Source organism: Mustela putorius, unplaced genomic scaffold, assembly GCF_011764305.1.
Source record: "Mustela putorius furo isolate JIRA1106 unplaced genomic scaffold, ASM1176430v1.1 tig00003859_pilon_pilon_pilon, whole genome shotgun sequence".
Taxonomy (NCBI): domain Eukaryota; kingdom Metazoa; phylum Chordata; class Mammalia; order Carnivora; family Mustelidae; genus Mustela; species Mustela putorius.
The window spans coordinates 1-27,176 of record NW_025422011.1 but is presented as its reverse complement, the minus strand read 5'-3'; the positions used below and the strand labels follow the sequence as shown (position 1 = coordinate 27,176).

Below are 27,176 nucleotides of genomic sequence, written 5' to 3'. Positions count from 1 at the left end.
CAGTACTTCTCACCTGGCTAGTTACAACTGTGGTTTGTGTCGAAGGTTTCAATGGAGTATCCTCCTCTGTTCCTGGGGCAGGAGGCTCCTCGCTTCCCTCATCCTCCATCTCTACCTCCTGGATCTCACCATCTTCTACAGGAGGAGGGGGCGGGGGAGGGGGAGGAGGGGATTCTGGGGGCGGAGGTGGAGGTGGTGGCATTTCCAAAGGTAATGGAGGTTGAAGCACAGGCACATTTGACTGAAGGAGGGTCCAAAATGGAGTAAGTGGCATGAGTGATGAAGAAGAAACTTGGCCAGAAAAGGACTCTTTACAAAGAGAACCTAAAAAAACAAACAGGAGTCAGGGCAAAGGCAAGACAAAAACTCTGTGGCTTACATTCGCACCAATGTTCAAGTGACTAGTGAGACAAAATCAGACCCACAGGCATCTACTCTACAGTGAGGTCACTGAAATATTAAGCAATTCAGTTCAAAAATGACTACAATGGAAAGATGAATTTATGCACCTCCCAGTTAGTACTTGCCCCAGCAATATTATATACTAGTTTTGTTCTTTGGGTCCAGATTTATGGATGAATAAATGAAGCATACCACATCAACTCAATGAGCAATCTGGTCATCTGACCCTGATGTTTCTTATTTCAAACATTCACAGTTTCAACATATACAACTAGAAGAAACACTCTGGGTCTTTTTTACTTCAGAAACGAAGAGGGGAATGAATAATGTGCATTTACAATGCTGATTCCATGTTATTTTATTTTTAAGCGAGCTAGATGACTGATTGGGAATGACCCAGAGAAGCACTCATTCAAAGCAACTGTTCTGAATTCTACTTATTTTAATTAATTTGAGTTACTAGGTTTTAAAAATCCATCTGCAAGGTGCTCTTTGTCAACTTTATCATTCCTTTGCACCTTTTAATGAGTTACACTTGCTGAATCACAGCAACACAAATCAAAAAGGGCAATTTTTTTGTAATGAGAAAAGGGAAATTTAGAACAACAAATCTTCAAGGTACATGATAACGAAGGCACACATGAAAAAGGTGTTTGAAGACCCAAAGGATGTGAAATTGAAGCTGGAGTCTGAGTTAAAAAGAAATTATAAGTAAAAAGCTGCAGAATCAGTTCTCAAATTCTGCAAAAGCCAGTTAATTCTTTTCCTTTCTCTCCTGGGAAAAGCTTTAAGGGTTAAAGAAAATAGGAGGATATACTTACTTGTAGCCTTCCCCATCCCTCTTTATCGTCAATAGGGAAGTTTCACAATATATGGGACTATTAGATATATATCCCAGGAATGCTGAAGGGAATTTTCTCCCTAAAAATCATAGAATTTAGGAGTAGAAGAGACATGAGAAATCATCTAGTTCAACTCTCTCATTTCAAAGGTAATGAAACCCAGGAGGAAAATGATTGCCTAAGATCATACAGCGCTCAGTGGCCAGGTCTGACTCCTAGTCTAGTGCTATTTTACCAAGAAGTCCTGGTGAAATGACAGAGGTCTAAGAGCTTTAGAAATCACAGCTAGATAAATCTCACTTCTCACAGAGTAGAGATCCAAATGTAATCACCTGTTATATATTTCATGGTCAAAAGAGGTGGATTAAATAAGGGTGCTATTACCAAAGTCTCTCAACAAGGATAAAACCCATTACCTTGGTTGCCCCAAAAGACACCACACTGGTTCTCAACAAGGTAAAACCAAAGCCACCATAAACCATTTGGCTTTTAGGACAGCTTTAGTTTTTATGGAGCAGATATATAATATATTTTTGTAAAAGATTTTAAAAGGATGATTCACAAAATTCACTGTAATTATTTTGAGAAGTTGACTAAAGGAAAAGAGTGCTAAAAAAACAGTCACCAGAAAACAAGAATGCAGTTTTCCCGCTAAAAGACTTCAACTGCCTCATTTGACATTTTTAAGTGGTCATATCTTTTTTTTTTTTTTTGTATTTGGTCATATCTAATAAGAATTTACACACTAACTTTTAGATGAATAAAGTCCAGGTATGACCAAGCAGTCTACTATATTACGTAATAACAAAATATCAAGATCACATCAGAACCCAAGAAAATAAATTCTGAGAATTAATAACTTAGCAAACTTCTAAACTTTCAACAACATCTGGTAGATAAATTAGCAAGTCAAATTTTACACTCTCTTCTAAAAGCATAATACAATATAGATATGCTTATGATGATAATGTGCTGCTACACAAAGAAACTCAAGGAAATATAGGTTCAAATTTAATAATGTGGTTTACAACCTCCAGCAAAGCCAACCAGAATTAGTTAAACTTTGTGTAAATATGCGATAAACTAGACTTGATAAATTTAGCAGCAAAAAAGCAGCATTTCTGGTTAATATCTGAATCCCATATTAAGTTGCTCAAAACACAAAAGCTGTATCTTAATACTGATAATTATCTCCTTTAGCTTAGACACAAAAAACTTTAAAAATATCCATTTGAATATCCAGGATGTTCTATTGCATATTGCTTCTCTTTGTTTCTAAATATAACCCAGTTGGTATATTTTGCCATTTAAGGTAAGATTTAAGTCTAAAGTTCAAGGAGAGATTAAAGGTAAACACAGCTTTTACTATACACTATTAAATTTGAAAACTACAAGTTTAAAACAGTGTGGAGACACAAATTTTTAGCTCTTCAACAACTTTTTTCTATGCATCTTTGTTTTTATTTGAAGGCAGGCTTCCTTTACTGTTTTCCTGTATTGCTCCAAAGAGAAAACTTTTGCTTAGTATTTTGAACCAAGAGGACAGTTTAACAATTTAAAGCAAGAAGTTATTATACAAAAAATTCCATGGACTTCTGAAAAGCAGCTAAATTTAACATAAATGACGAACACTTTAGATATCACTAGTCTTTGGAGACAAGATGTTAAATTTGAACAATGAACAAGGATTAAAAAATGAACAGAACTTGGAAACTTCCTTGCTCCGAACAATGTAGTAATTTTTCTCTCAAAAGATGGTTTTAACCACTGCTGAGATGACAATGACAACAGAATATATTAAACCTTTATATGCTTAAACTAGTAATCAGAAATACTCTCAAATCCCAAAGACCTTAGTGTAAGATTTGGGTTTTACTTAAATCAAGTTGATCAAAGTTTTAGTGGCTCTCATTAAAGAGGCTTAAGAATACAAGCAGGATTATCAGTGGCTTTTTCCTACAGCATAATTAGTTTTGTTTTAATCAGACAGGAATGTCTCCAAGTCTTCCCTTTACCACATGGTAAACTGTGTTTGTTATCAACAAAAGGAAAAAATAACTTTTAAGTCTAAGGTGTTCAGAGAACACTTAAAGAATTAGTAATCCTGGAATATTCAGCTCTGCAACATACAAGGGACATCAGACAGTGCTCAGGAGTAGTCTTCTTCCCAGAACTACATCAAGCCTCTTCAGTTCACTAACTACTAAAAAGCAAACAAGTGATAAAACCAACTTATGAGACATAGCTATCTTTGCTATTGAAAGGGGGGGGGATCAAAAGAAAATCTCTTTGTGAGAATGTTAGTAAAATACTCTAACTTGAGAAAATATATTTCTGAAATACGAAGTAAAATCAAAATACCCTTTGCTATGTGCAAAATTAGCACTGTAGCCAAATGTGGCTTTTTATTTAGTGATCTGATAATTACCCCTAGGCTATTTAAGAAATCAACAAAATCATTTGGTAACACAACCACTTTCATTTTACATTATCAGAACTTTCTGTTTGGGCTCAGGGAGCCAAATAAATACAGAAGAATCAGGGTGCCTGGGTGGCTCAGTCACTAAGCATCTGCCTTTGGCTTGGGTTATGATCTCAGCGTCCTGGGATCGAGCCCTACATGGGGCTCCCAGTTCCATAGGAAGTCAGCTTCTCCCTCTCCCACTCCCCCTGCTTGTATTCCCTCTCTTGCTATCTCCCTCTCTCTCTCAAAGAACTAAAATCTTTTTAAAAAATAAGGGGTGCCTGGGTGGCTCAGTCATTAAGCGTCTACGTTCAGCTCTAGTCATGATCCCAGGGATCCTGAGATCGAGCCCCCATCACGTTCCTTGCTTGGCAAGAAGCCTGGCTCTCCCTCTCCCACTTCTGCTTGTGTTCCCTCTCTTGCTCTATCAAATAAAAAAATAAATAAAATCTTAAATAAATAAATAAAAAGTATCATTTTTGATAAGCAGAGGACAAAAAAAATCAGCTCTTCACTCCCTAAGTTACCAACAAATTCCATGTCTTTATCTACAAAAGGTTTATTCTTTTAAAAGCCAAACCATAGACTCCTACTTTATTTGCTATTATTTTAACAAACAGCTACCCGTTTTTCAGATCAAAATGGTTGCTAATCATAGTACTGACTATGCTTCACTATTCACTTATTTTTGTTATTCTAAGAACAGTGGATCCAGAGGGAAAGAAAAAAAAAATGCATCTTCTTCCATAATGCAGAAATCAAGCCACTTCTCTTCAGCGCTCTCAAGATTCTCAGAGAACTAAGGAGCTGTGAAAGCCGTTTTTTAAATGTATACAACAAACGTAAGACCTCTATAAAAACTTTAAATGGGTTCAGAGCCCTCCTGATCATTTTATACTAGAATACTGTTGGCAATTTGCACCCCATCTATTATTTTGCTTATCCGAAACAATGGTCATAGTTTCATGCCATTTTGTCAAAACATTTTAGCAACCATACAAAACATTTTAGCGACCATACGACCATACGACCATACGTACTGGAATGGAAAAATGAGGCTACAGTATCAACAGACTAAGCTTTCTGTAGAATGGCAGAACAAAAACCCCATTATCACCTCCACGCAGATATTGACATTTCAACTACTAGCTCCTTCACATTAATTTGCATTCCTGTTACTGGATACACAGTTTTGTCTGCAGACATGGGACAATTTTTTGTTGTTTTTGTTAAGATCTAATTCACTTTATTAAATGAAGCAAGAATCAGGAAGCATCCCATTTAAAAGTAGAAGGGAGCACCCATGGGACACTTTTTAAAAAATATATTTTATTTATTTACTTGACACTGAAAGAGGGAACACAAGCAGGGGATGTGGGAGAGGGAGAAGCAGGCTTCCTGCTGAGCGGGGAGCCTGATGAGGGGCTCGATCCCAGGACCCGGGGATCATGACCTGAGCCGAAGGCAGATGTTTAATGACTGAGCCACCCAGGGCCCCTAGGATCATTTTTTTTTTTAAAGACCATTTGACAGACAGAGATCACAAGTAGGCAGAGAGGCAGGCAGAGAGAGAGGAGGAAGAGCTCCCTGCTGAGCAGAGAGCCCGATGTGGGGCTCGATCCCAGGACCCTGAGATCATGACCTGAGCCGAAGGCAGCGGCTTAAACCACTGAGCCACCCAGGCGCCCCTTTTTCTTTTTTCTTTTTTTTTTTTTTTTTTTTTTTTTTCCCTAGGCTTAAAATCAAAATATTTTGGCTCATCATTTCACATTTCAACAAAGTCTGAAATTAATAGTATGCTGATTTCCAAGTAGTCACTGCCTTAGTTTTCTTCAGAATTAACTTGCAATTTTATGTCAAGTCACTATTTTTTAATAGAAACTTTTGATTTATTTCCTTCTTTTATGGTATCAACTAACACAAGTCATTTTTTTTTCCCCAAAAAAGTTATTTCTCTCCAAATTAGTACAGGGTAAATTGTCCCACCTGTGGAATTCTCAGATGATTCTGCAGAATTTGATTCAGTGCCAGTTTTGTCTTTCGAAGTCTGTTTAGGAAGAGTCTCGTCTCTACTTTCTTGCGCTTGGCTCTCTTCCTCCTCCTCCTCACCATCTGGAAACTCCCACTGAGACTCGCCCGACTGTTCGTTTACATAGAAATATCGTCTATGATCCCTAAATTACAAGAAAGAAAACACATGTTTTAAGACCCATTCTCCTACAAAGACACTTCCATTCGGTCCTGTCCCAGGACAGCAGTCTGCTCTCACAGGGACGAACCTCTTCTTAACGGACTGCTATTCACAAAGGCAACAAAGAGCTTTGACAATTGAGAATGAAGAACCAACGATAATTCAAAGCTATTTGCACTGCCAGCAGCTCTGTGAATACAGCCCTGAGCCCTCTCATTCCAACAGATGACTTAGAAAACACCTCTCACACTTTTTTTTTTCCCAATGCATAACAGGCTTTCAAGTTGCATTAACGAAGGGACTCAATATCCTAGAACACTAATTTCCCTTCCAAAGAAGAGAACAACGAAGTTTGCGAAAGGTGACTCTTCCCCTCTTGGACCGTGGAATTCACATTTCATACTCTTGATATCAAACACAGTGAAAGCTAAAGAGAGGGAGAGGATCTGGGAGCTGAAAAATAAAAGAGCAAAGATTTCAAATAACGAAAAAAAAAAATCAAGAAAAGCCAAATATAAAAAGAAATATTTTCATCTGACCTGCTGGCAGAAGATAGTAATCTTGTTCTTCATTCACATCTTCAGGCACGAAGCTTTCCTTAACTTCACCGAGGTTAATCAGGAGTAGTTGCTTCCAGAGGTCCTGTAAAGCGCACAGAGCTCTCGCATGCGCTTAACCCCCAAGCCCGCCCTACTCCGTGCAACAACACTCTGGAGAGTAAAAACCAGCTTTGTCCATCTTGGGAAAAAAATCCGTTACATGGAACACTTTAAACATTGCTTTTTGTTTCTCCGTGTGGCTGGCCCAGACTCTGTAAGTGCTTGCGGTGCTTTGCCTGCCCAGCACCGCTAACCGCAGCTGCTCTCAGTCTCCAGACAGGCTGTCATGTCGTCAGGTGGTGGTGATCACAAATCATGTCTGAGATGTCAAAGGTGAAAGGTGAAAAGGGGAGAAGAGTGCGTACCTGTCCCAGTGGCAGGACCAGCCTTTAGGAGTGGCGTTTATTTCATACTGTTTTAGTTGTTCTGCTGCATCCTGAAGTTTTCGTTTAAGGTAGTTTCCATTAAGAGCCCCTTCCCTCCAGTCTGCAATCCGAGTCTAGAATCAACAGAGAAATAAGTTAAAGACTTCTTGTTACGTCAAGAAGCAGAAGTAAAAGGGATATGTTTTCTGGTCCATGACTGTACTGCTATACTCTCACAAAAAAACAGAGAACACCAAGAAACAGAAACAAAAACAAAAAACAAACCATCTTAGTTTCATAAAAAATCTTGTTTGCTCTGCAGAGTTGTGAAAAATGAGACTGAACTCCAGTACCCCAGTACTTTACACTGTCAACTCTCCAGTACCTGAAAACAAGTAGCAGTTTTATTTCCCCCTTTGGACAGTAAAATTCCCTAGCAATTTTACCTTTGTTTGGTAGATAGCTCATTCAGTTCAGTAATATTCTTCATCAAAAACAGAAGTTCAGTCCTTAGGGAAGTCAGATTCCTACAGGAGAACTTCCTTACTAAATCGTAACCTGCCACACTGTAAACTATGCAGGGGACAAACAGGACTCAGAACTTTTTTTTTTTTTAAAGATTTTATTCATTTACTTGGGGAAGAGAGAGCGAGCAACCACGAGCAAGGGGAGCCGCAAAGAGAATAGAATTCCCACTGAACAGGGAGCCCAATTCGAAACTTGATCCCAGAACCAAAGGCAGACACCCAACCAACTAAGCCACCCCCAGAACTTTTCTTCTTAACAGATTTATAATCTCACAGCACGTACAAAGTCTATCAACATGACATGGCCTCATCTGATCACTATCAATAGAATTTTGTCAGAAAATGGGTCTATATTAAAATATATGCCCATTCACAGCCAGTGGTGCATGCAGACTCTTGACCTCAAGGCCTTGAGTTCCAGCCCCACAAAGGGCAGAGAGCTTACATCTTAAAAAAAAATTTTTTTTTAAGTTTATTTATTTATTAGAGAGAGAGAGAGAACAAGTGGGGGAAGAGAAAGACAAGCAGAGTCGATGCTGAACAGAGCCCAATGTGGGGCTCAATCTCATCACCGTGAGATCATGACCTGACCCAAAATCAAGAGTTGGATGCTTAACTGACTGAGCCACTCAGATAGTTCCCCGCCAAAACATTTTTTTTTTAAATAAAATATACGCCTATTGAAGGTGGTATCAACACACATAAAATCTCCGTATTTACCTCCATAATTATGTTTTGCTTTAGCTAATACACAGTTTTATTTCCTGGGTTGGTGGTTCAAATATGCACCAATGTTAAAAATTTTAATTTATGGGGCGCCTGGGTGGCTCAGTGGGTTAAGCTTCTGCTTCAGCTCAGGTCATGATCTCAGGGTCCTTGGACCAAGCCCCACATTGGGCTCTCTGCTCAGCGGGGAGCCTGCTTCACCTTCTCTGCCTACTTGTGATCTGTCAAATAAATGAATAAAATCTTAAAAAAAAAAAAAAAAAAAAAAAAGACTGCAAGCTTCAAGAGACAGTTTAAGAAAAAAATTTTTTTAAATTTAGGATTAAGACAAGACAGACAGGGGACCTGAGTGGCTCAGTTTGTTAAGCATCTGCCTTTGGCTTAGGCCATGATCCCAGGGTCCTGGGATTGAGTCCAGAGTTGGGCTCCCTGCTCAGCAGGGAGTCTGCTTCTCCCTCTGCACCCCCCCCCATTTGTGGTCTCTAATAAATAAAATCTTTAAAAATATAAAGTAAAACAAATGCTTCACACATACAGCATTTTAATCAATGACCAACTATGACCCACTGGAACCAAAAATGGCTAAATTACCTCAGTTTGTAGAAGCAGCACATGAAAGTTGGAGATGGACTGTCTATTAATGCCTAGGAATTCAAATTTACTTGTCAGGGTATTTGCCAGTTCTCCAATCTGAAACTGCAATGCAAGAAATGAAAAAAAGGAAGAAATAAAATTGAATCAGCAGTTATTTCCTTTATTATGTAAAATCATTTAGTTTTCTTAAATATGCTAAAAAAAAGGGGTCTGCCTAGAAACAGCCCTTCTTACACAGCTGCATCTAAGCAAGTTACGTAGAGAAAACAAGATTTTAATTTAAGTAAACAAATTCACATAACAAGCAAAAAATAATGACAAGTCTAGAGAAATTAAATGTATACATACTCTCAGACAACTCAGGATTCAGCAGGTATAAGTAGATGTTAAATGATACAACTCCCAACAGTGTCCAAAATATCATTTATGCATTACTAACTCTTTTACTACCTACACACTGAACAAAATTAATTCTCCCAGTCCCTTTCACATGGTCGTACACTAGTCAGTGACTGGAAAAACTCTTTCAGGTCTAAAGAATGTGCTAGATAGCTTTTCGAATATATCAACCTTTAAGAGCCTCATACTTACGTGGTCCCAATTCTCATGATATGAGGCTTCAAATAAAACTGGAACCAAATCTGCCTTTGTGTAAGGCCAAGTAGTTCACACAGGAATTAAATTTGTGACTTTTAGGCTCTTCAGTTCTTCCCAACGAGAAAAGCCTATATTTATTTGATAAGCTGTTATTGCTTTCAAATGAAGACTTAACTTTTAAGAAAGCAATTAAAGCATTTAGAATTATAGATAATTTCTCTGCAACAAATCTGTCTTATAATTCAGTATTTCACTCTGAAATATGACATTTCCGCCACCATAAATGATTTACATATGGAGGTAAAGATCACTGTACTTGCTAATAAAGGTTGTACTTTAATGGTTGCCCAATTTAAAAATATTTAAGGGGCACCTGGGTGGCTCAGTTGGTTGAGCGACTGCCTTCAGCTCAGGTCATGATCCTGGAGTTCCAGGATCAAGTCCTGCGTCTGGCTCCCTGCTAGGCAGAGTCTGCTTCTCCCTTTGACCCTCTCCCTTCTCATGTTTTCTCTCTCTCTCTCAAATAAATAAAATCTTTAAAAAAAAAAAAAATTGTAGGTCAGACCATATTAAGTAATATACATACTTTCAAATCCTGTTCTTCTTCTTTAGGCGCTGTTTGTGCTTTTATCTTTTCTGGAGATTCTTCCACTTCCATCTCTTTGTCTGAATTCTCATCTGTTTTTTCTGAAGTGTCAGCACCAGTTACTACAAAAGAAACCATGTGAAATTAAAGGACAGATACTAACATAGTATCCCATATATATTTTCTTATCCCTGTAGCAGAGGTATATGTAAAAAGTTACTTTTTCCTTTGCCTGTTTTCTTTTTTTTTTTTAAAGATTTTATTTATTTATTTGACAGAGAGAAATCACAAGTAGATGGAGAGGCAGGCAGAGAGAGAAAGAGAGGGAAGCAGGCTCCCTGCTGAGCAGAGAGCCCGATGCGGGACTCGATCCCAGGAGCCTGAGATCATGACCTGAGCCGAAGGCAGCGGCTTAACCCACTGAGCCACCCAGGCGCCCTGCCTGTTTTCTTTCTTTAAAGAAACCCTAATGATTTATCTACCTACTGTCTTTATAAAACCAAAAAACTTTATCCTTTATCATCACCTTTTTTTTTTTTAAGATTTTTATTAATTTATTTGATAGAGAAAGATCACAAGTAGGCAGTGAGGCAAGGCAGGCGGGGGTGGGGGGGAGAGGGGAGAGCAGGCTCCTTGCTGAGCAGAGAGCCCGATGTGGGGCTCAATCCCAGGGTTAAGCCCAGAGGCTTAACCCACGCAGCCACCCCTACAATCACCTTTCTTAAAGTCTATAAATAACACTTAATTCGTTTACATTAGCCTGTAGTCTCTGCTTCTCCTTTCTCCTTTCTCTGTTTACTTTTTCTAATCTTCTATTCCAGAATGCTTTAATTACTTTTAAAGGCTACATACCAAACCTAGGATATATAAAGATTCTTTATGAATTGGGTTTTGAAAAAAAGGCTTTCAAAATCAGAATAGATTAATTTAATTTAATTAATTTTAAACTACCTAATAATCTTACTTCTGAACTGGTTAAGACCTGCGGACAACCTTTATTGGACCCACCTACTCTTCTGGTTAGTGATGTCTGTTAGTGGGAATCTTCAATAGAGAAGAGGCTTACCATCAACTTAAATGGAGTAACAGATATGAACTCTGGACGTTTGCTTACCACTTACCAAACTAATCCACATATACAATGTAAATCAGTCTGTCGTGAGTCTGTCAGTCATTTTTAAAGGAAAATAACCAAATTAAAGGTTTTTCTTGACTCTGATTAATCCTTGATCTGAAGAAGTAATGTGATTTTTAATATCACCTTCAACAGCTTTTATCAGCCTACAAGTTTATCCTAAGTACATAACCTCATCATATAATGACCTTGTTCTTTATCACTAATATTCCTGCATTTTCAAACTGAAACCAGCTTCTCCCCACCATTAGACACCTTATTAGTATAAGAATTTAACAATTAGACACCTTAAGACTACTATTTGGTGGTAGGGTTGAGCTGAAGAATTTAACAACTGATACCACCACAAGAACTCTAAGACTACAATATATACGTATTTCTAAGATTTTATTTGAGAGAGAAAGAGAGCACTGAGCAGGTGGAGGGGCAGAGAGACAGGGAAAAGCAGACTCCACACTGATTAGGACGCCCAATGAGGGGCTCCATCCCAGGACCCCAAGATCACCTGATCCGAAGTCAGATGCCCAACCAATAACCACCCAGACACCCCTAACACTAGAATGTATTAGAAGGCAATTAGGATCTATCAAATTAAAATGTACATACCCCTTAACCTAGCAATGTATCTCTAAGAATCTCCCAGTACCAGTCTAACAATGTATCTCTAGGAATCTACACCATATGACACTAAATCTACATAAAGATATATATACACCAAAATGTTTATTACAGCACTGCTTTTATTGTTAAGTATAATAAACATAAAGAATGAAGTAAGCACTCAAGTAACTACAACCCAGCATTACGGCAGACTATCACTGGTACTTCTGAAGTTCACAGTACCTCTGCTATCATGTCCACACCAGACATAATCTCTACTGCAATGGTTAAGTACCTTCCTTTAGTTTCATCATGGATAGGTCTTTAAGCACAGTATTTTTGCCTATTTTCCAACTTACATAAACACAATGTTAACATTACATATTCTCCTGTAGCTTTTTTTTTTCCTGTAGCTTTTTAAATTCAACATTACTGTTTCTTAGAATCATGCTGTTCCATATTAACTGTAGATCATTCATATTTCACAGCTGTTTAGTATTCAATTGCAAGAATATATTGGAATGGGTTCCTGGGTGGCTCAACTGGTTGGGCACCTTCCTTTGGTGCAGGTCATGACTCCAGGTTCTTAGGATCAAGCCCTACATCGGGCTCCCTATCCCTCTGCCCACCCATTCTCTGTTCGTGCTTTCTCAAATAAATAAATTATTTTTATTATGTTATGTTAGTCACTGTATAGTACATCATTAGTTTTTAATGTAGCATTCCATGATTCATTGTTTGAATATTAACACAAAAGAATTTATCCATTCCATCTTGGGACATCTGAATGGCTTTAGCTATTACTGGACAATACAAATGCAACATTATTTTAAGGAGTTAAACATAAACACAACGAAAATGTCCATTTCTGGAGGAGAGTAAAGGACAGAGAAAATAGACTTCAGGGGTAGGGAATGAGCATTAGGGAAAAGACGAAGGGGGTCTTTTAGATTCTTACTTCCTATTCTTCTATATTGCTGATTGAAAAGGGAAAATTCAAACAAGGTTGTTTGCATTTACTTATTACTGTGTTTTTTATTTGTAGTTTTTTAACCATAGGTATAAAGGATCTTCTGTTAGGTACACATAACTAAGGTTTGGTACAAAAATCTTATTGCTAATTTTCCACTACAGAATTAAGGCCAAATGGAGATTAAGATATTAAAGGTTTTATTTTTATTTTTTTTAATATTTCATTTATTTATTTGTGAGAGAGACAAAGTACAACCCGGGGAGAGGGAGAGGGAGAAGTAGGCCCCCCACTGAGCTGGGAGCCCCATTTGGGGCTTGATTCCAGCACCCTGGGATCATGATCCCAGCAGAAGGCAGATGTTTAACCAACTGAGCCAGCCAGGCACCGCAAAATATTAGCTCTGATAACAGACAGAAGCCACAGCAGGGTGTCTTCTACATTACCGTGCACAGAGATAAGCTATGTCCTCATGAAAGGACCAATCCATCTAAAAACTAACCAGAGGCTAGGCAACTTGTATACAGAGAGAGAACACAGACGACACTGCACTTGCCACAGGTGGTCCCTGCCAGCCTTACTTACCAACTGTAAATAGTGAGCTAAGGAGAGCCCATGGGCTTAATACAGATCAAAACTACGATAGCAGGGGCACCTGGGTGGCTCAGTGGGTTAAAGCCTCTGCCATCGGCTCGGATCATGATTTCAGGGTCCTGGAATCGAGCCCTGCATCGGGCTCTCTGCTCAGCAGGGAGCCTGCTTCCACCTCTCTCTCTCTGCCTGCCTCTCTGCCTACTTGTCATCTGTCAAATAAATAAATAAATAAATCTTTTAAAAAAAAACTACTATAGCAGAATTTCTTTAAAAAGGGTAGTCCGGGGCACCAGGGTGGCTCAGTGGGTTAAGCCTCTGCCTTTGGCTCAGGTCATGATCTCAGGGTCCTAGGATCAAGTCCCACATTGGGCTCTCTGCTCAGAAGGGAGTCTGCTTCCTCCTCACCCTACTTGTGATTTCTCCACCAAATAAATAAATAAAATCTTTTTTTTTTTTTTTTTAAGAAGGGTGGAATCAGCCCTGCTTTTCTTTTGAGGGAGAGGTAGTCCCCCACAATCAGTAGTGAATCTACAACCCAATGGATGGCAACTCTTAACTCTTACTCCTCCACTAGAGGTGGATAGAAAAAGATGTGAAAGGAAAGCTTCCTTTCCAGCACTTCCACGAAAAGATTAAGTGTGTTACCTTCCTTTTTGCTTAAGAGAGAACCAAAAAAGGGAAAGGATTTTCCCACTGTACCTTTTTTTTTTTTTAAAGATTTTATTTATTTGAGAGAAAGAGAGACAGCGAGAGAGGGAACACAAGCAGCGGAGTGGGAGAGGGAGAAGCAGGCTTCCCCCCTGAGCAGGAACCCGGATCTGGAGCTCTATTCCAGGACTCTGGGATCATGACCCAAGCCAAAGGCTGACACTTAACTGAGCCACCCCCAGGCACCCTCCCTCTACACCTTTCAACTCTGTATCTTTCAACTCAATGTTTAAAGTAAAACATGAATTACCAGTTTCTCCATTTTTCTGGAGTCTCTCGCCCAGTTTTGCTAGAACTCCGACTGGTAGATTCTGGACTTGTAGCTCGAACAAACATCTTCCATTTCCCCCTTTTAGACATAAGTCTACGCATTCCATCCTGAGATGCTGGCTGGCTGATGTCAGAACACGGACTAGACCCTGACACACTACCATCTCCTTCCTCCAAGGCTCGTAGCTCTGCCTAAGAGGAACAGGACAACAAAGTTAAGAGTGTCATTAGCTGTTTACCAACATTTAAGCATTTGTGAATATCAAGAATGATAAACACATATTATGAGAATTAAAATGCTTTGAAAACAGGAAGTGTTTCTTAATACATTTTCCATCAGAACCAAGCATTATCCTCGTATTTTTTATTAGTATCCACTAAATGCTTATTCATGATTGTAGTTAAAAAACATCCATTTGAATGGGATAGGTCCCAGAGATCCACTAAGAGACAAATTCTCCAATATATGAACATAACAGATACAGTCTAACTTAGCTTGTCCCTCTCCATAGCTTCAAATTTTTCAAAATGGGGAAAGCTTCAAGAAGATATTCCTGTTACAACACCCATTAAGATTTTACTTCATACTCAAAGTAGTACATGAAACTGTTCCAAGAAAAATCAGGGCAGAAAATAGGCAAAAACCAATTTCTCAATCAGGAAAATTTCCTGTGGACCATCTTTCTTGAAAGGAAAGCACATGAAATTATTGGTTCCTCTTAATCTTATAAAGCCCATTTAACTATGTGAACAATTCCATGGGTGATCACTGGAAGTCAACCTGTGCTTTAATCATGGGGTTAAAACCAAGTTACCACCAAGAATTTACAATGCTAATTTGTTAGGAAGCAAAATAAAAGATATTATTCACTATATCCAGCTATCTTTAAATCAGAGAGTATCAGTTTTTATTAGCTATCAAGTATCAAAAGCACCATAAGGAACCAAAAGAACTAAAACTCCACAGTTCAAATTTTAATTGCACAAGCTTAAACATCACTAGATGTAAAGGTAACAAAATCCCAGTAATGGCAGTAAACTGAGCAGCACAATGATCCCAGAATCCAACAGAAGAGAGAAAAAGCATCTAACAAAAGCTTCAAAAACCTTACTTTTTTTCTTTCCAAAACAAGCTCCAGCTCAAGGGTATCTTGTTCCTCTTCTTCCTCACTTTCTCCAGACTGAACAACACTGCAAAGATCCTCCTGAGAAGGGTCTTCCATGTTGTCCAATGTAATCTCCTGTGGTTTTTTACTATCGTTGCTGCTTCTTCTGCTGTGGGTACTGGTTTCTTTCACTTCTGTGACAGGTTCCGCTTCTTTACAAATTACTTTTCTTCTCCATCTCTCTTCTTCCTCTTTTATTCCCTCAGGCAACAAAGGAGCAAGCAGTGATGCTGCCACCCCTTTCTTCTCCTCCTCACTATTTGAGAGAGCTTGAATTCCTTCATTTACTTCCTATAAAGAGTAAAATAATCTCATTTATCTTAGGAAAAAAAAATAAAGAAAAAACAACCCTCACCTGAATATATATTCAATTTGTTCATGCCAAAATTGACTATTTTTCAATCACTGGGTATTATTCTCTTTTAAGATTTATTTGAGAGAGCGGAAAGAGAGGGAGGGAGAGAACGCTTGTGCAGGGGGAAGGGCAGATGGAGTAGGAGAAGCAGACTTCCCGCTGAACAGAGTTTGATGTGGGATTCGATCCCAGAACTCTGGTATTGTGACCTGAGCCAAAGGCAGAGGCTTAACCAACTGAGCTACCCAGGTACCCCCAATCACTGGATTTTTTTTTTCCCCCAAAGATTTTATTTATTTGAGAGAGAGAGATAGAAAGAGCATGCATGCACACAAGCAGGGGAGTGGCAGGCAAAGGGAGAGGGAGAAGCAGGCTCCCCGAAGAGCAAGGAGCCTGATGTGGGGCCCGTTCCCAGGACCCTGGGATCATGACCTGAGCTGAAGGCAGAAGCTCAACTGACAGAGCCACTCAGGCGCACATACTACTGGATATTCTTAAAAGCCACTGGCTACCAACGGATCACTAATAGGTTTGTACCATTTTCCTCACATGAATATAATACAAATATCGTTACTTTAAGAAAGCAGCATTTGAACTAGAACCTAGTTCTGGGTGGGATTCATCCATGTCCTTATTCTTCAAGTCTAAAGCCAGGTTACCAGAAGCAGAATTTTAAAATGAAATAAGATCTGAGGTTTTGTGTGGTTTTTTTTTGTTTTTTTTTTTTTAAGATTTTATTTATTTGACAGAGACACAGTGAGAAAGGGAACACAAGCAGGGGGAGTGACAGAGGGAGAAGAGCAGGGATCCCAATGTGAGGCTCGATCCCAGGACTCTGGGATCATGCCCTGAGCTGAAGGCAGACGCCTAACAACTGAGCCACCCAGGCGCCCCATTTTTTTTTTTTTTTTTTTAAGATCTGAGTTTTGTCAGTTGCAAATCATTGACTCTCAGTCTACCTATTGGGCCCTTTGTCTGCAGTTCTCCTTAGTCAGAGGGCCAAGCCAAGACCACCTGCTGTTCCTGCCAGAGCCCCATCCTCTGTCAGTTTCCAGAGGGGCAGTAAAGGAGAGTCAAATGACAACTGAAAACAACTAGTCTTTCAGTTCCTTCTCCTGAACCCGGCATCCATCTGCCTTCTGTACTCTATCTGGGCCCTGCCAAGGCTGGGTTTTTCCTCCAATCAGGAGTAAAAAGAATCCAGGTCTTTCCAGAAGTAGGCCACATTGCCTTGAACTTCCTCAAGTGTACAAATTAATGGTCACCCTTGCTCCACACATCCTTGAGACAGACCTGTAATTTAGATCAGTAACCTCCAAAACAGAAAGGATTCCCTTTTTAGAAACCAGTTTGTGGGGACGCCTGGGTGGCTCAGTTGGTTAAGCAGCTGCCTTCGGCTCAGGTCATGATCCCAGCGTCCTGGGATCGAGTCCCACATCGGGCTCCTTGCTCCGCAGGGAGCCTGCTTCTCCCTCTGACTCTGCCTTCCACTCTGTCTGCCTGTGCTCGCTCTCGCTCGCTCGCTCTCTGACAAATAAATAAATAAAATCTTTAAAAAAAAAAAAAAAAAAAAAAAAAAAAAGAAACCAGTTTGTGTCAAAAAAGGAACTGATCACAGGACATCAAATAAGAGAAAGACAGGTTGGTACAGGATGAGGAAATTGGGAGCTAGGAAGCTACCTTTCCGGAATCTTAGTTTCGGTCTTCATCCTCTGTTCACCTTTTTCAGACTTTCTATATACTTCTGCCTGTCTCTACCACTCACCAGCCCTCCTTCAACTGCCCACCTTTCTATCACCCTTTGCTCTGCCTCCAAAACTGAAAACAATTCAGATGGCAAAAAAGTAAGTCTGCTTTAAAAAAGAAAAAGTTTTGTCACCTCAACATATAACTGGATATCTCCACCCTTCTGTATAATGACATAACTTCACAGGCACACTAGAAAGGTGATTTAGAGGAAAGTAAAATAATTCTAAAATGAAATGTATGATTTAACTTAAAGTGCCCATTTCCTTCATTGGAGTAATATTTAGTCTATGTACCTCCTATTATAAAGACCAAATTATTCTAAAAGTATGTGTGTATTTGTGTGTGTGTTTATTTTTAAGGAGGCTCCATACCCAACATGGAGTTTGAACTCACAACCCTGAGCAAGAGCTGCATCCTCTACTTAACTTGAGTTAGTTAAGGATCCCATGAAAATACTTACCATACTCCCCATTTAAATTAATCATTTAAAATTCAAGATAAATTAAAATTCAACACACACACACACAAACTACAGAATATATCTTACTTTTCTTACGAAGCTATAAAAATGCTCATTTTACTAATAATAGATTTTAATTTTTAAGGCAGCTTATCTTTAAAAACAAAAAACTTATGTGGGGTTCCCAAAATAGAGCTATTCTGCAGTGGAGAAGGAGATCTGAAGCCCTGACTGCTGCTCCCCCATCCTTCACAATGAGCCTCGGCAGTACCCTAAAGTTCCAAAAGAACCACTAAACTCGACAATTGTTATAAATGCTACATATTAAATATAAACATTAAATAAAGCCTTAAGAATCAGCATTTATTTATTTTCACATCTGGTTGTAAAATAATAACAGAAGATGTCTATACCTGTGCAAAAATAATTCAAGTTTTTTAGATTTGAAATAGGCAAGTAAGTCGTGAAACTGACCTTTTTAACTTCTCGCTTGGCTACGACTGGTCCACTTTTACTACTGGAAACAGAAACGTTTTTCTCCTTAGTATACACGTCCGTATTAACCACAAAATTAGCTTCAGCACCTGTTACAGAACTAAAAACAAACAAAATATAGGTATACTCACACATACACACACATTTATATACTTTTATCAAGAGAAACAGAAGGCAAATATTATCAACAAAAGATAAAACTCTAACTTCCTTCTTAGGTAATTTCTTTTTCAAGTCTATTCTTACCTGGGTTGGTAATGTTGTATTCCCTGTACCTGGGTAGCAAGATACTGGGGTAATTCCCAAGTCACTTCATTTGTTTGTGTATTCCAATAATAATAGCATCCTGTGTTCTCATCCCAGACTTCTTGCCAATCTCCCATCTCAATTCCAACTAAAAGAAAATAAAACAAATTTTAAAACACAAATTTCTAATCAACAAAACTAAAAAACCTACTGAGTGGGGGAAGGTATTTGCAAATGACATATTCGATAAAGGGTTAGTACCCAAATATATTAAAAAACTTGCATAACTCAACACCTAAAAACCAAATAATCCAATTAAAAACGGGCAGAAGTGGGGCGCCTGGATGGCTCAGCGGGTTAAGCCTCTGCCTTGGCTCGGGTCATGATCTCAGGGTCCTGGGATCAAGCCCTGCATCGGGCTCTCTGCTCGGCAGGGAGCCTGCTTCCCCCTCTCTCTATGCCTATCTCTCTGCCTACTTGTAATCTCTCTCTGTCAAATAAATAAATAAAATCTTAAAAAAAAAAAATAAGGAATAGGTGTTCGTGAGAATGTGGAGAAAAAAGAACCCTCTTACACTAGTGGTAGGAATGTAAACTGGTGCAGCCACTGTGGAAAACAGTAAGGAAGTTCCTCAAAAAATTAAAAATAGAGCTACCCTATGATTTAGTAATCACACTACTGGATATTTATTCAAAACACACAAAAACATTATTTCAAAAGGATAATATGCACCTCTATGTTTATAGCATTATTTATAATAGCCAAATTATGGAAACAGCCCAAGTATCCATCAATAAATAAAGATGGTATATATACACGATGGAATATTACACAGCCATAAAAATGAATGAAATATTGCCATTTCCCAACACAGAGCTGGAGAGTATAATGCTAAGCAAAGTCAGTAAGTCAGAGAAAGACAAATAACATATGATTTCACTCATGTGGAATTTAAGAAACAAAACAAATGAGCAACGGGGTTTAAAAAAAAAAAAAAAGAGAGAGAGAGAGAGAGAAATAAGCCAAGAAACAGATTCTTTTAATTATAGAGAACAAACTTATGATTACCAGAAGGGAAGTGGGAGTGGAGAGAGGTTAAATACTTAATGGGGATTAAGCAGTGCACTCATCATGATAGGCACAGAGTAATGGATAAAACTGTTAATTAAGGGGGAAAAAAAAAGAATTACTAAATAATTATTATCCTGAAACTAATAAACACTATATTAGTTATACAGGAATTAAAATTTAAAACTTAAAAAAAAAAAAAACACACACACAAATTTCTCCACAATTCTTTTTTTTTTTTAAAGATTTTATTTATTTATTTGACAGACAGAGATCACCAGTAGGCAGAGACACAGGCAGAGAGGGGGCAGAGAGGAGGAAGCAGGCCCCCTGCCGAGCAGAGAGCCCGATGTGGGGCTCGATCCCAGGACCCTGGGATCATGACCTGAGCCAAAGGCAGAGGCTTTAACCCACTGAGCCACACAGGTGCCCCTTTCTCCACAATTCTGACCTCATATCCCAAGTCAGCTCTAAAGCCTTAATCTAACACAGCCTCAACCTTATCACTGTTAACATTTAGGCTGGATAGTTCTTTGATGTGGTGGGGGGGTAGTCCTATGTAGTGTTTAGCACCCCAGATTTTACCCACTAGATGCACTAACAATTTCCCACCCCCTGTTGTGACAACCAAAAATGTCTTCAGACATTGTCAAATGTCCCCTGGGGGGTCCAACTCCTCCTTCCTACAACCTCTTCGCATACATGGCTTAAAAAAAAGCAGTTTGAGGGGCGCCTGGGTAGCTTCAGTGGGTTAAGCCTCTGGTTTCTGCTCACGTCATGATCTCAGGGTCCTCACATAGAGCCCCACATTGGGCTCTCTGCTCAGCGGGGAGCCTGCTTCCCCCTCTCTCTCTGCCTGCCTCTCTACCTACTTGTGATCTGTCAAAGAATAAATAAAATCTTAAAAAAAAAAAAGGCAGTTTGATAGTCTAAACATGTATCTTGAACTCCAAAACAATCTTTAAAAAAATAGGAATGCATCTTTTTTTTTGCAATTATTTTTTCAAAATACATAATTATTGGGGCGCCTGGGTGGCTCAGTCATTGAACATCTGCCTTCAGCTCAGGTCATGATCCCAGGGTGCTGGACTGAGCCTTGCATTGGACTCTCTGCTCAGCGGGAAACCTGCTTCTCCCTCTCCCACTCCCACTGCTTCTGTTCCCTCTCTTGGTGTGCCTTTTAAGTTTTTAAATAAAAACTTAAAAAAATACATATATATACACACATATGTATATATACAATTATTATCTTAGTAACTATCAGAGAAAACAGTCCTCCTTATCATCTTCTAAACAGTGTATTTAGGGGCACCTAAGTGGCTCAGTGGGTTAAAGCCTCTGCCTTTGGCTCAGGTCTCTGCCTGCCTTTCTGCCTACTTGTGATCTCTCTCTGTCAAATAAATAAATAAAATCTTTTAAAAAATAAATAAATAAAAATAAACAGTGTATTTAGGGGTGCCTGGGTGGCTCAGTGGGCTAAGCCTTTGCCTTCGGCTCAGGTCATGATCTCAGGGTCCTGAGATCAAGCACCACATCAGGGTCCTGCTCTGCAGGGAGCCTGCTTCCCCAAACCCCCATGCCCGCTTCTCTACTTGTGATCTGTCAAATAAATAAATTAAAATCTTAAACACACACACACACCCATTGCTTTAAAAACAAACAAACAAACAATGAACCTAAAAGACCAGAATCCTAAAGTCTGGGGCTAAAGCATAGGGGTTTTCATCTTTTGCAATGTCAATGCCTAGAACACCTTTAAAAATTGCACTTTAGGGCGCCTGGGTGGCTCAGTGGGTTAAGCCGCTGCCTTTGGCTCAGGTCATGATCTCAGGGTACTGGGATCGAGTCCCGCGTCGGGCTCTCTGCTCAGCAGAGAGCCTGCTTCCTCCTCTCTCTCTCTCTGCCTGCCTCTCTGCCTACTTGTGATCTCTCTCTGTCAAATGGATAAATTAAAAAAAATCTTAAAAAAAAAAAAATTGCACTTTAGATTTCTTTAAAAATCAAAGGATCAGGGATGCCTGGGAGGCTCAATCAGTCAGGCGGCTGCCTTCGGCTTGGGTCATGATCCCAGGGTCCTGGGACTGAGTCCTGCATTAGGCTCCTTGCTGAGCAGGGAGCCTGCTTCTCCCTCTGCCTTTGCCTGCTTATACTTTCTCATTGACAAATATTTTAAAAATAAAAAATAGGGGCACCCAGGTGGCTCAGCCATTAAGTATTTGCCTTCAGCTCAGGTCCTGATCCCTGATCCTATGTTGGGCTCCTTGCTCTGCAGGAAGCCTGCTTCTCCCTCTCCCACTCTCCCTGCTGTGTCCACTCTCTTGCTCTCTTGTCAAATAAATAAAATCTTTTAAAAAATTAAAAAAATAAGTAAAATAAAAGGATCAAAAACAAACAAAAAAAAAAAACCCAAAGGATCACACTTACCTCCTGCTAGTGAACACTGAGTATCATATTGCCACCCTGCAGTCTGAGCTGAGTCTGTTCCATTTGAAGTAGTAGAAGAAAGCGCAGATGTTGCTGATTCCTTTGGCTCTGGTCGAGGTGGAGTTGGAGGTGGAGCAGAAGCTCCTACAGGAGCTGCAGGCTGAGGAGCTGTTATAGCATCAATCTCCTTTAGAATGAAAACATTAACAAATGCATTAAGAACCTCAAAACCAGAAAACTGAAGAAATGACAACCACTACAAAAAAATTCTAGGGGGCACCTGGGTGGCTCAGTCGTTAAGCATCTGCCTTTGGCTCAGGTCATAATCCCAGGGTCCTGGGACTGAGCTCTGAGCTGGGCTCCCTGCTCAGTAGGAAGTCCACCCCCCTGCCTGTGTTCCCTCTCCTACTGTCTCTCAGTGTCAAATAAATAAATAATATCTCTTAAAAAAGGGGCGCCTGGGTGGCTCAGTGGGTTAAAGCCTCTGCCTTCAGCTTGGGTCATGATCTCAGGGTCCTGGGATCGAGCCCCACATTGGGCTCTCTGCTCAGCGGGGAGCCTGCTTTCCCCTCTCTCTGCCTCTCTGCCTACTTGTGGTCTCTGTCAAGTGAGTAAATAAAATCTTAAAAAAAAAAAAAAATCTTTTAAAAAAAAGTTCTATACAGTTTTCAGCTTCTCGAATCAAAACTCTCATCTCCCAACTACATAAGTTCCTCAAACCCTGTAATTCTCTGTTCTTCTCCTCCTTACAACCTTTACAGAAAGAGAAGAGAAAAGAACAGTGTGAAGGGATTAAGGAAGAGAGATGGAAAGGGAAAAGAAGGGAGTAGGAAACATTGAGTCTGACAAAAAAGTAGGCTAATCACTTGAGATCCAGGTCCCAAAGTGGCTTCAATAATTAAAAACCCAAACAAAAGCACCACTAACCGCTAGGAAGTTGGCCAGTGTACTATCAATATCAGCTGACTGGTTTCCATTTGCCTCTTTAGACTGTGCTGGTTTTTCGGAAACGTCACTCTCATCATCATCACTGTCAGCATATGCACCAAGTAAGCACAGACCTCCTAGAAGCAAAATGGTAAACAGTGTTAATAACAATGCCAGGATGCCCCAAGAAGTACTCAAGAAAAAAATATGACATGGTTCTTCAGAGTTTACAGATTAGACCACAACCTCAAAATAAATCATCACCGAACTACCACAGAGAGATTTAAATTACATTATGCTTAGAGCTAATAAAATCATTCACATAGCTGCTTGATATCCTTCTCAAAATACACATTCAACCTCATACGCTGTCAAAATAGCACATGGTAAATCTTGAGTTTAGAATTTGTTGCTTTATGTGTCCATCCCAAACAAGCAAGCCAATTAGGGTTTAGTAGATGAAACAAAGATTTTTAAACTAAAAATCTTTCTTTGGTGATTTTTCCTCAAACAAGAAGCAACAAATAATAATGGAATTCTAAGTGCTAGAATCAAAGCATACAACAAAAACCCAGCAACTAATCACCAATGTCTTCCTCAAACTCAAGACGTATCAGGTATGGCCTCTGCGATGCTGCTATGTACACCATTTCCTTTTGTCCTACCTGTGGCCACTCTGTTACAATTAAACAAGCATATATATTCTTTTTATAGATCATTTCATTATAAGTACATTAAATGTTAAACCCAGCTAAACTCTTCAGCTATTAGTAAGATAAAATTTCCCAGTACCTGGCAACATTCTATGTTCTCAATAAATATTTGGTAAATGAACAGACTCATCAGGAAGTAAAATACAGTTTTACCGTAATTCCATAAATGAATTCATGAAATCACCTAAAAATAAAAATTCCTTTTATCATAGTTCACATTCATTCCTTTAGTCATATATATCTTGCCTTCATTATTTTTAGTATATAAGTTCTTGTACTAAATACCAATCTCTAAAATATTTAAAACTGATTAGGAAGATTTTTAAGTGGACATCTGACAGTTCTCCATTTTCCAATTACCAAGTATTTTATTTCTCATCATTTTGTGGCATGTTCGTCAACTTTCCTGATTTTCTGATAAGAGGGTAATAGCCCAGTAAGGTTAGTAATAGGAAAAGAAAGCCTTTGTGTATGAAAAAGAATCTGCACTTTAGTATTCAGCACTGAGTTTTTGGGTGATGGGGGGGGTTATAAATACTTCCTACAGAAAAATTTTATATATAATCATCTAGATCATTAGCCTTAATTCTACATCCTTTGGTAAAAGGTTCCAACCAGATGAGTTGCATGGAATTTTTATTACAAAATTTCCCAAGCAGGGGTAGGTAGTTCCCCAGACTCAAAGTTGGTCTCACAGGCAAGAGGTTTAGCCAAGGCCCCACCTATTCCTTTTTTACCTCAGAGCTTTTCACAGTACACACATCAAACCTCTTTCAAGCTAATAACACAATGACTATTAAACAGGAAAATAAATGAAAATGATTAAACCCAATATATTGGGGAAATAGGCATACTTAATACTGTAGAGACAACATAAATTATTTCTTAAGAATAATGTGGTTACATATACCAAGACCCACAAAACTCTTCAAGTTTCTTTCAGCTACATAGTCCCATTTTTCAGAGTATAACCCCCAATTCAAAATTTTTTCACACAAAGATTCTACAGCTTTATTAAGTAAATAAAGCTGTGAACAACTCAAATGCTCTCAGGGGACTCGTAAAGCAAATTACAGCACAGTACCTGATGCAGTACTAATTCATGATTAATCAGATCATTATAAGATTACACGAAATAATGCTAAGGGGACAGAAAGTAATGCTAAAGGAATAAAAGCAAGATAAAAGCAAGTTGTGAAATGCATTTAAGTTCTAATCACATGAAATTTAGTTCATCACTGATAAGGAACAGGCATGAATTTAGAATAACACTGAAAAAAGTTCTAAGTACTATGTAAAATTACTTAATTTAAAAATAAATAAATAAATAAACAAAACCTCATGGGACCTACTCCAGACCACTACTGAGATGTTGTTTCTACATAAAACCAGAGGAAGCAAGGACATTCTTCAGAGCCATAGTCCCAGCAGTCTTTTTTTTTTTTTGAGAGGGATGCTGACTGTTCAAACCTCCATAAGCACCATTTGCAAATCAATCCACATTAGGTGGAAAATTATTTCTTAGGTGTATACCCTTGCTTGTAAGTTTCCAAACAGTTAACTGTGTCTTATTTCTAGTAACTACTATAACATTTGAACAGTTTTAATTCTTTTTGGTCACAGAAACTATTATCAATAGGCTAAAAGCATCATAGTCATCTATTGATCTAATTTAAGAGGCTACTCTGAATTTTTCCTTAGAGAATTTCATATGCATATAACCCTAATGTTCTTCTGCATAAAAGTATTAGACATGCTTGCTCTACTATATTATAAAAAACATTTTAACAACTTTTTTTTTGAAGTGGCAAATAGAAGGAGAGAGGAACAAGCATCTATTATTTCAGGTGTATTTATATAGCATACAGAAACCTCCAAACTTAAAAGAATAAAATATTAGATGTTTAGTACAAAAACGTATTTTGATCTTTCAAGACATATAAAGAATGGAGAAAACGAACATTCTTGGCATTTCCTGTATATCCGAATATTCCTTAATGCTAAAAAAAAAAATATTTAATAAGGGCAATTTTCAGCTCCAAAAGTATTCACTAGGTACCCTCAAAGCACTGTGCTGGAAAAGAAATGCACCGAATGAAAGACATTCCTGAGATCTCTGAAGAACACCAAGCTAGCAGGGGAGCCAGAAAACTACAAAACAGCATTAGAAGAAAAGCAGTGCAAAATATCTTGGGTACAGAGAAAAAGCAACACAACAAATTTTGCTTTGATTAATGTGTAATATAGCAGCAAGCCCGCAGAAAAATTTTACTTTCATTTTCAAAAATTTTAAATTTCCATTACATGGGAGAACAGTAAATTTGCGACACTGAAGCATTCAACAAACATATATACAAACCCAATTTGATCTTAAGGAAAGAAAGACCTTGTAGAAAACATGAAAAAAAAAAAATTGTACCTGTTGCTTTAACGGCTGTAGGTCTGGTGGTCATGACTGGTTTGGGAGGATTCGGAACTCTGGGAACCTCCACCACCACTTCCTGCTCATCTGGATTTTTTAAAAAAAGAACAAAAGAAAACCAGTGTGCCAATGGACCAGAGAAAAACACTACAGATGACCAAACAATCTTCGATTTTGACCTTCCCAGTCTCTATTTCAGCAATCTGAAAACAGGGTGTGTAAACTCATCACTGACCCAAATAATCGGGAGACGATAAACAAGCATAACTGGCCTCTTCCACCACGTGACTTTAACATTAAGAATAATGATTATGGTACCCTGAAATGCATCTGAATAATGTAAACGTCTAAAAAATACATACCCAATAAATCTCCGGGCTACCACCGGGCCTTTACAGCAACACAGCTCTAGCTACCCGCACCCCGGCCCCCACCCCGCCCCGCACACCGCGCAGGAACTACCCAACGTGATTTTTATAGCGCCCGAAACGGTCGCGGCTTCTCGGGCATCCGGCTCCCGCAGCAGCGCCGCAGTTCCTCTTAATCCAAGGGCCATTGTGGGAACAAACAAGTACTGGGGAACGCACCAGTTTCACTTCTAAAGGAAGTGAAAGGGGCTACAATAAAATGGGTGTGCTGCCTTCTAGAGGGTCCCCCTCTCGGTTTTTGACAAAACCGAAGGGAAAAACGCATGACGTGGGGTCGGAAGGCCAGGTTCCCGGTCACGAAGGCCTCGGGACGAGAAGCTCCCTTACTTTTTCACAAATTATCCGTCGTAAGTTGTGCAAAACCGAGACTGCAACATCGAGGACACTCGGGATGCCAGGCCCCCGGAGCCCCGCACCAGAGATGGCGCCTCTCGGGCAGCCGGGCGAAGCGCCCGCACGGCGCCGCGGGCCCCTTGCGCGGCCCCGGGGCCCTCAGCGGTTCCTCCCTGGGGCCCCACGCAGCAGGCCTCGGAGGTGCAGGAAGCCCCCCCA

The 27,176-nt window shown here is 39.3% G+C and overlaps 1 protein-coding gene across 1 annotated transcript in view; it reads right to left on the bottom strand.

Moving 5' to 3' along the window:
• The window catches only part of FNBP4 (formin binding protein 4), a gene marked incomplete at its 5' end in the record, with an annotated part of 40,244 nt that extends 13,961 nt beyond the window's left edge, over positions 1 to 26,283 (bottom strand). Inside the window, 13 exon segments of the mRNA XM_045065884.1 lie at positions 14 to 324; positions 5,695 to 5,882; positions 6,864 to 6,997; positions 8,708 to 8,812; positions 9,894 to 10,015; positions 14,151 to 14,163; positions 14,165 to 14,362; positions 15,283 to 15,627; positions 18,375 to 18,495; positions 18,642 to 18,789; positions 22,135 to 22,321; positions 23,062 to 23,198; positions 26,194 to 26,283. Coding sequence (XP_044921819.1) covers positions 14 to 324; positions 5,695 to 5,882; positions 6,864 to 6,997; positions 8,708 to 8,812; positions 9,894 to 10,015; positions 14,151 to 14,163; positions 14,165 to 14,362; positions 15,283 to 15,627; positions 18,375 to 18,495; positions 18,642 to 18,789; positions 22,135 to 22,321; positions 23,062 to 23,198; positions 26,194 to 26,283 — 2,099 coding nt within the window.
• Between the last annotated feature and the right edge of the window lie 893 nt (positions 26,284 to 27,176).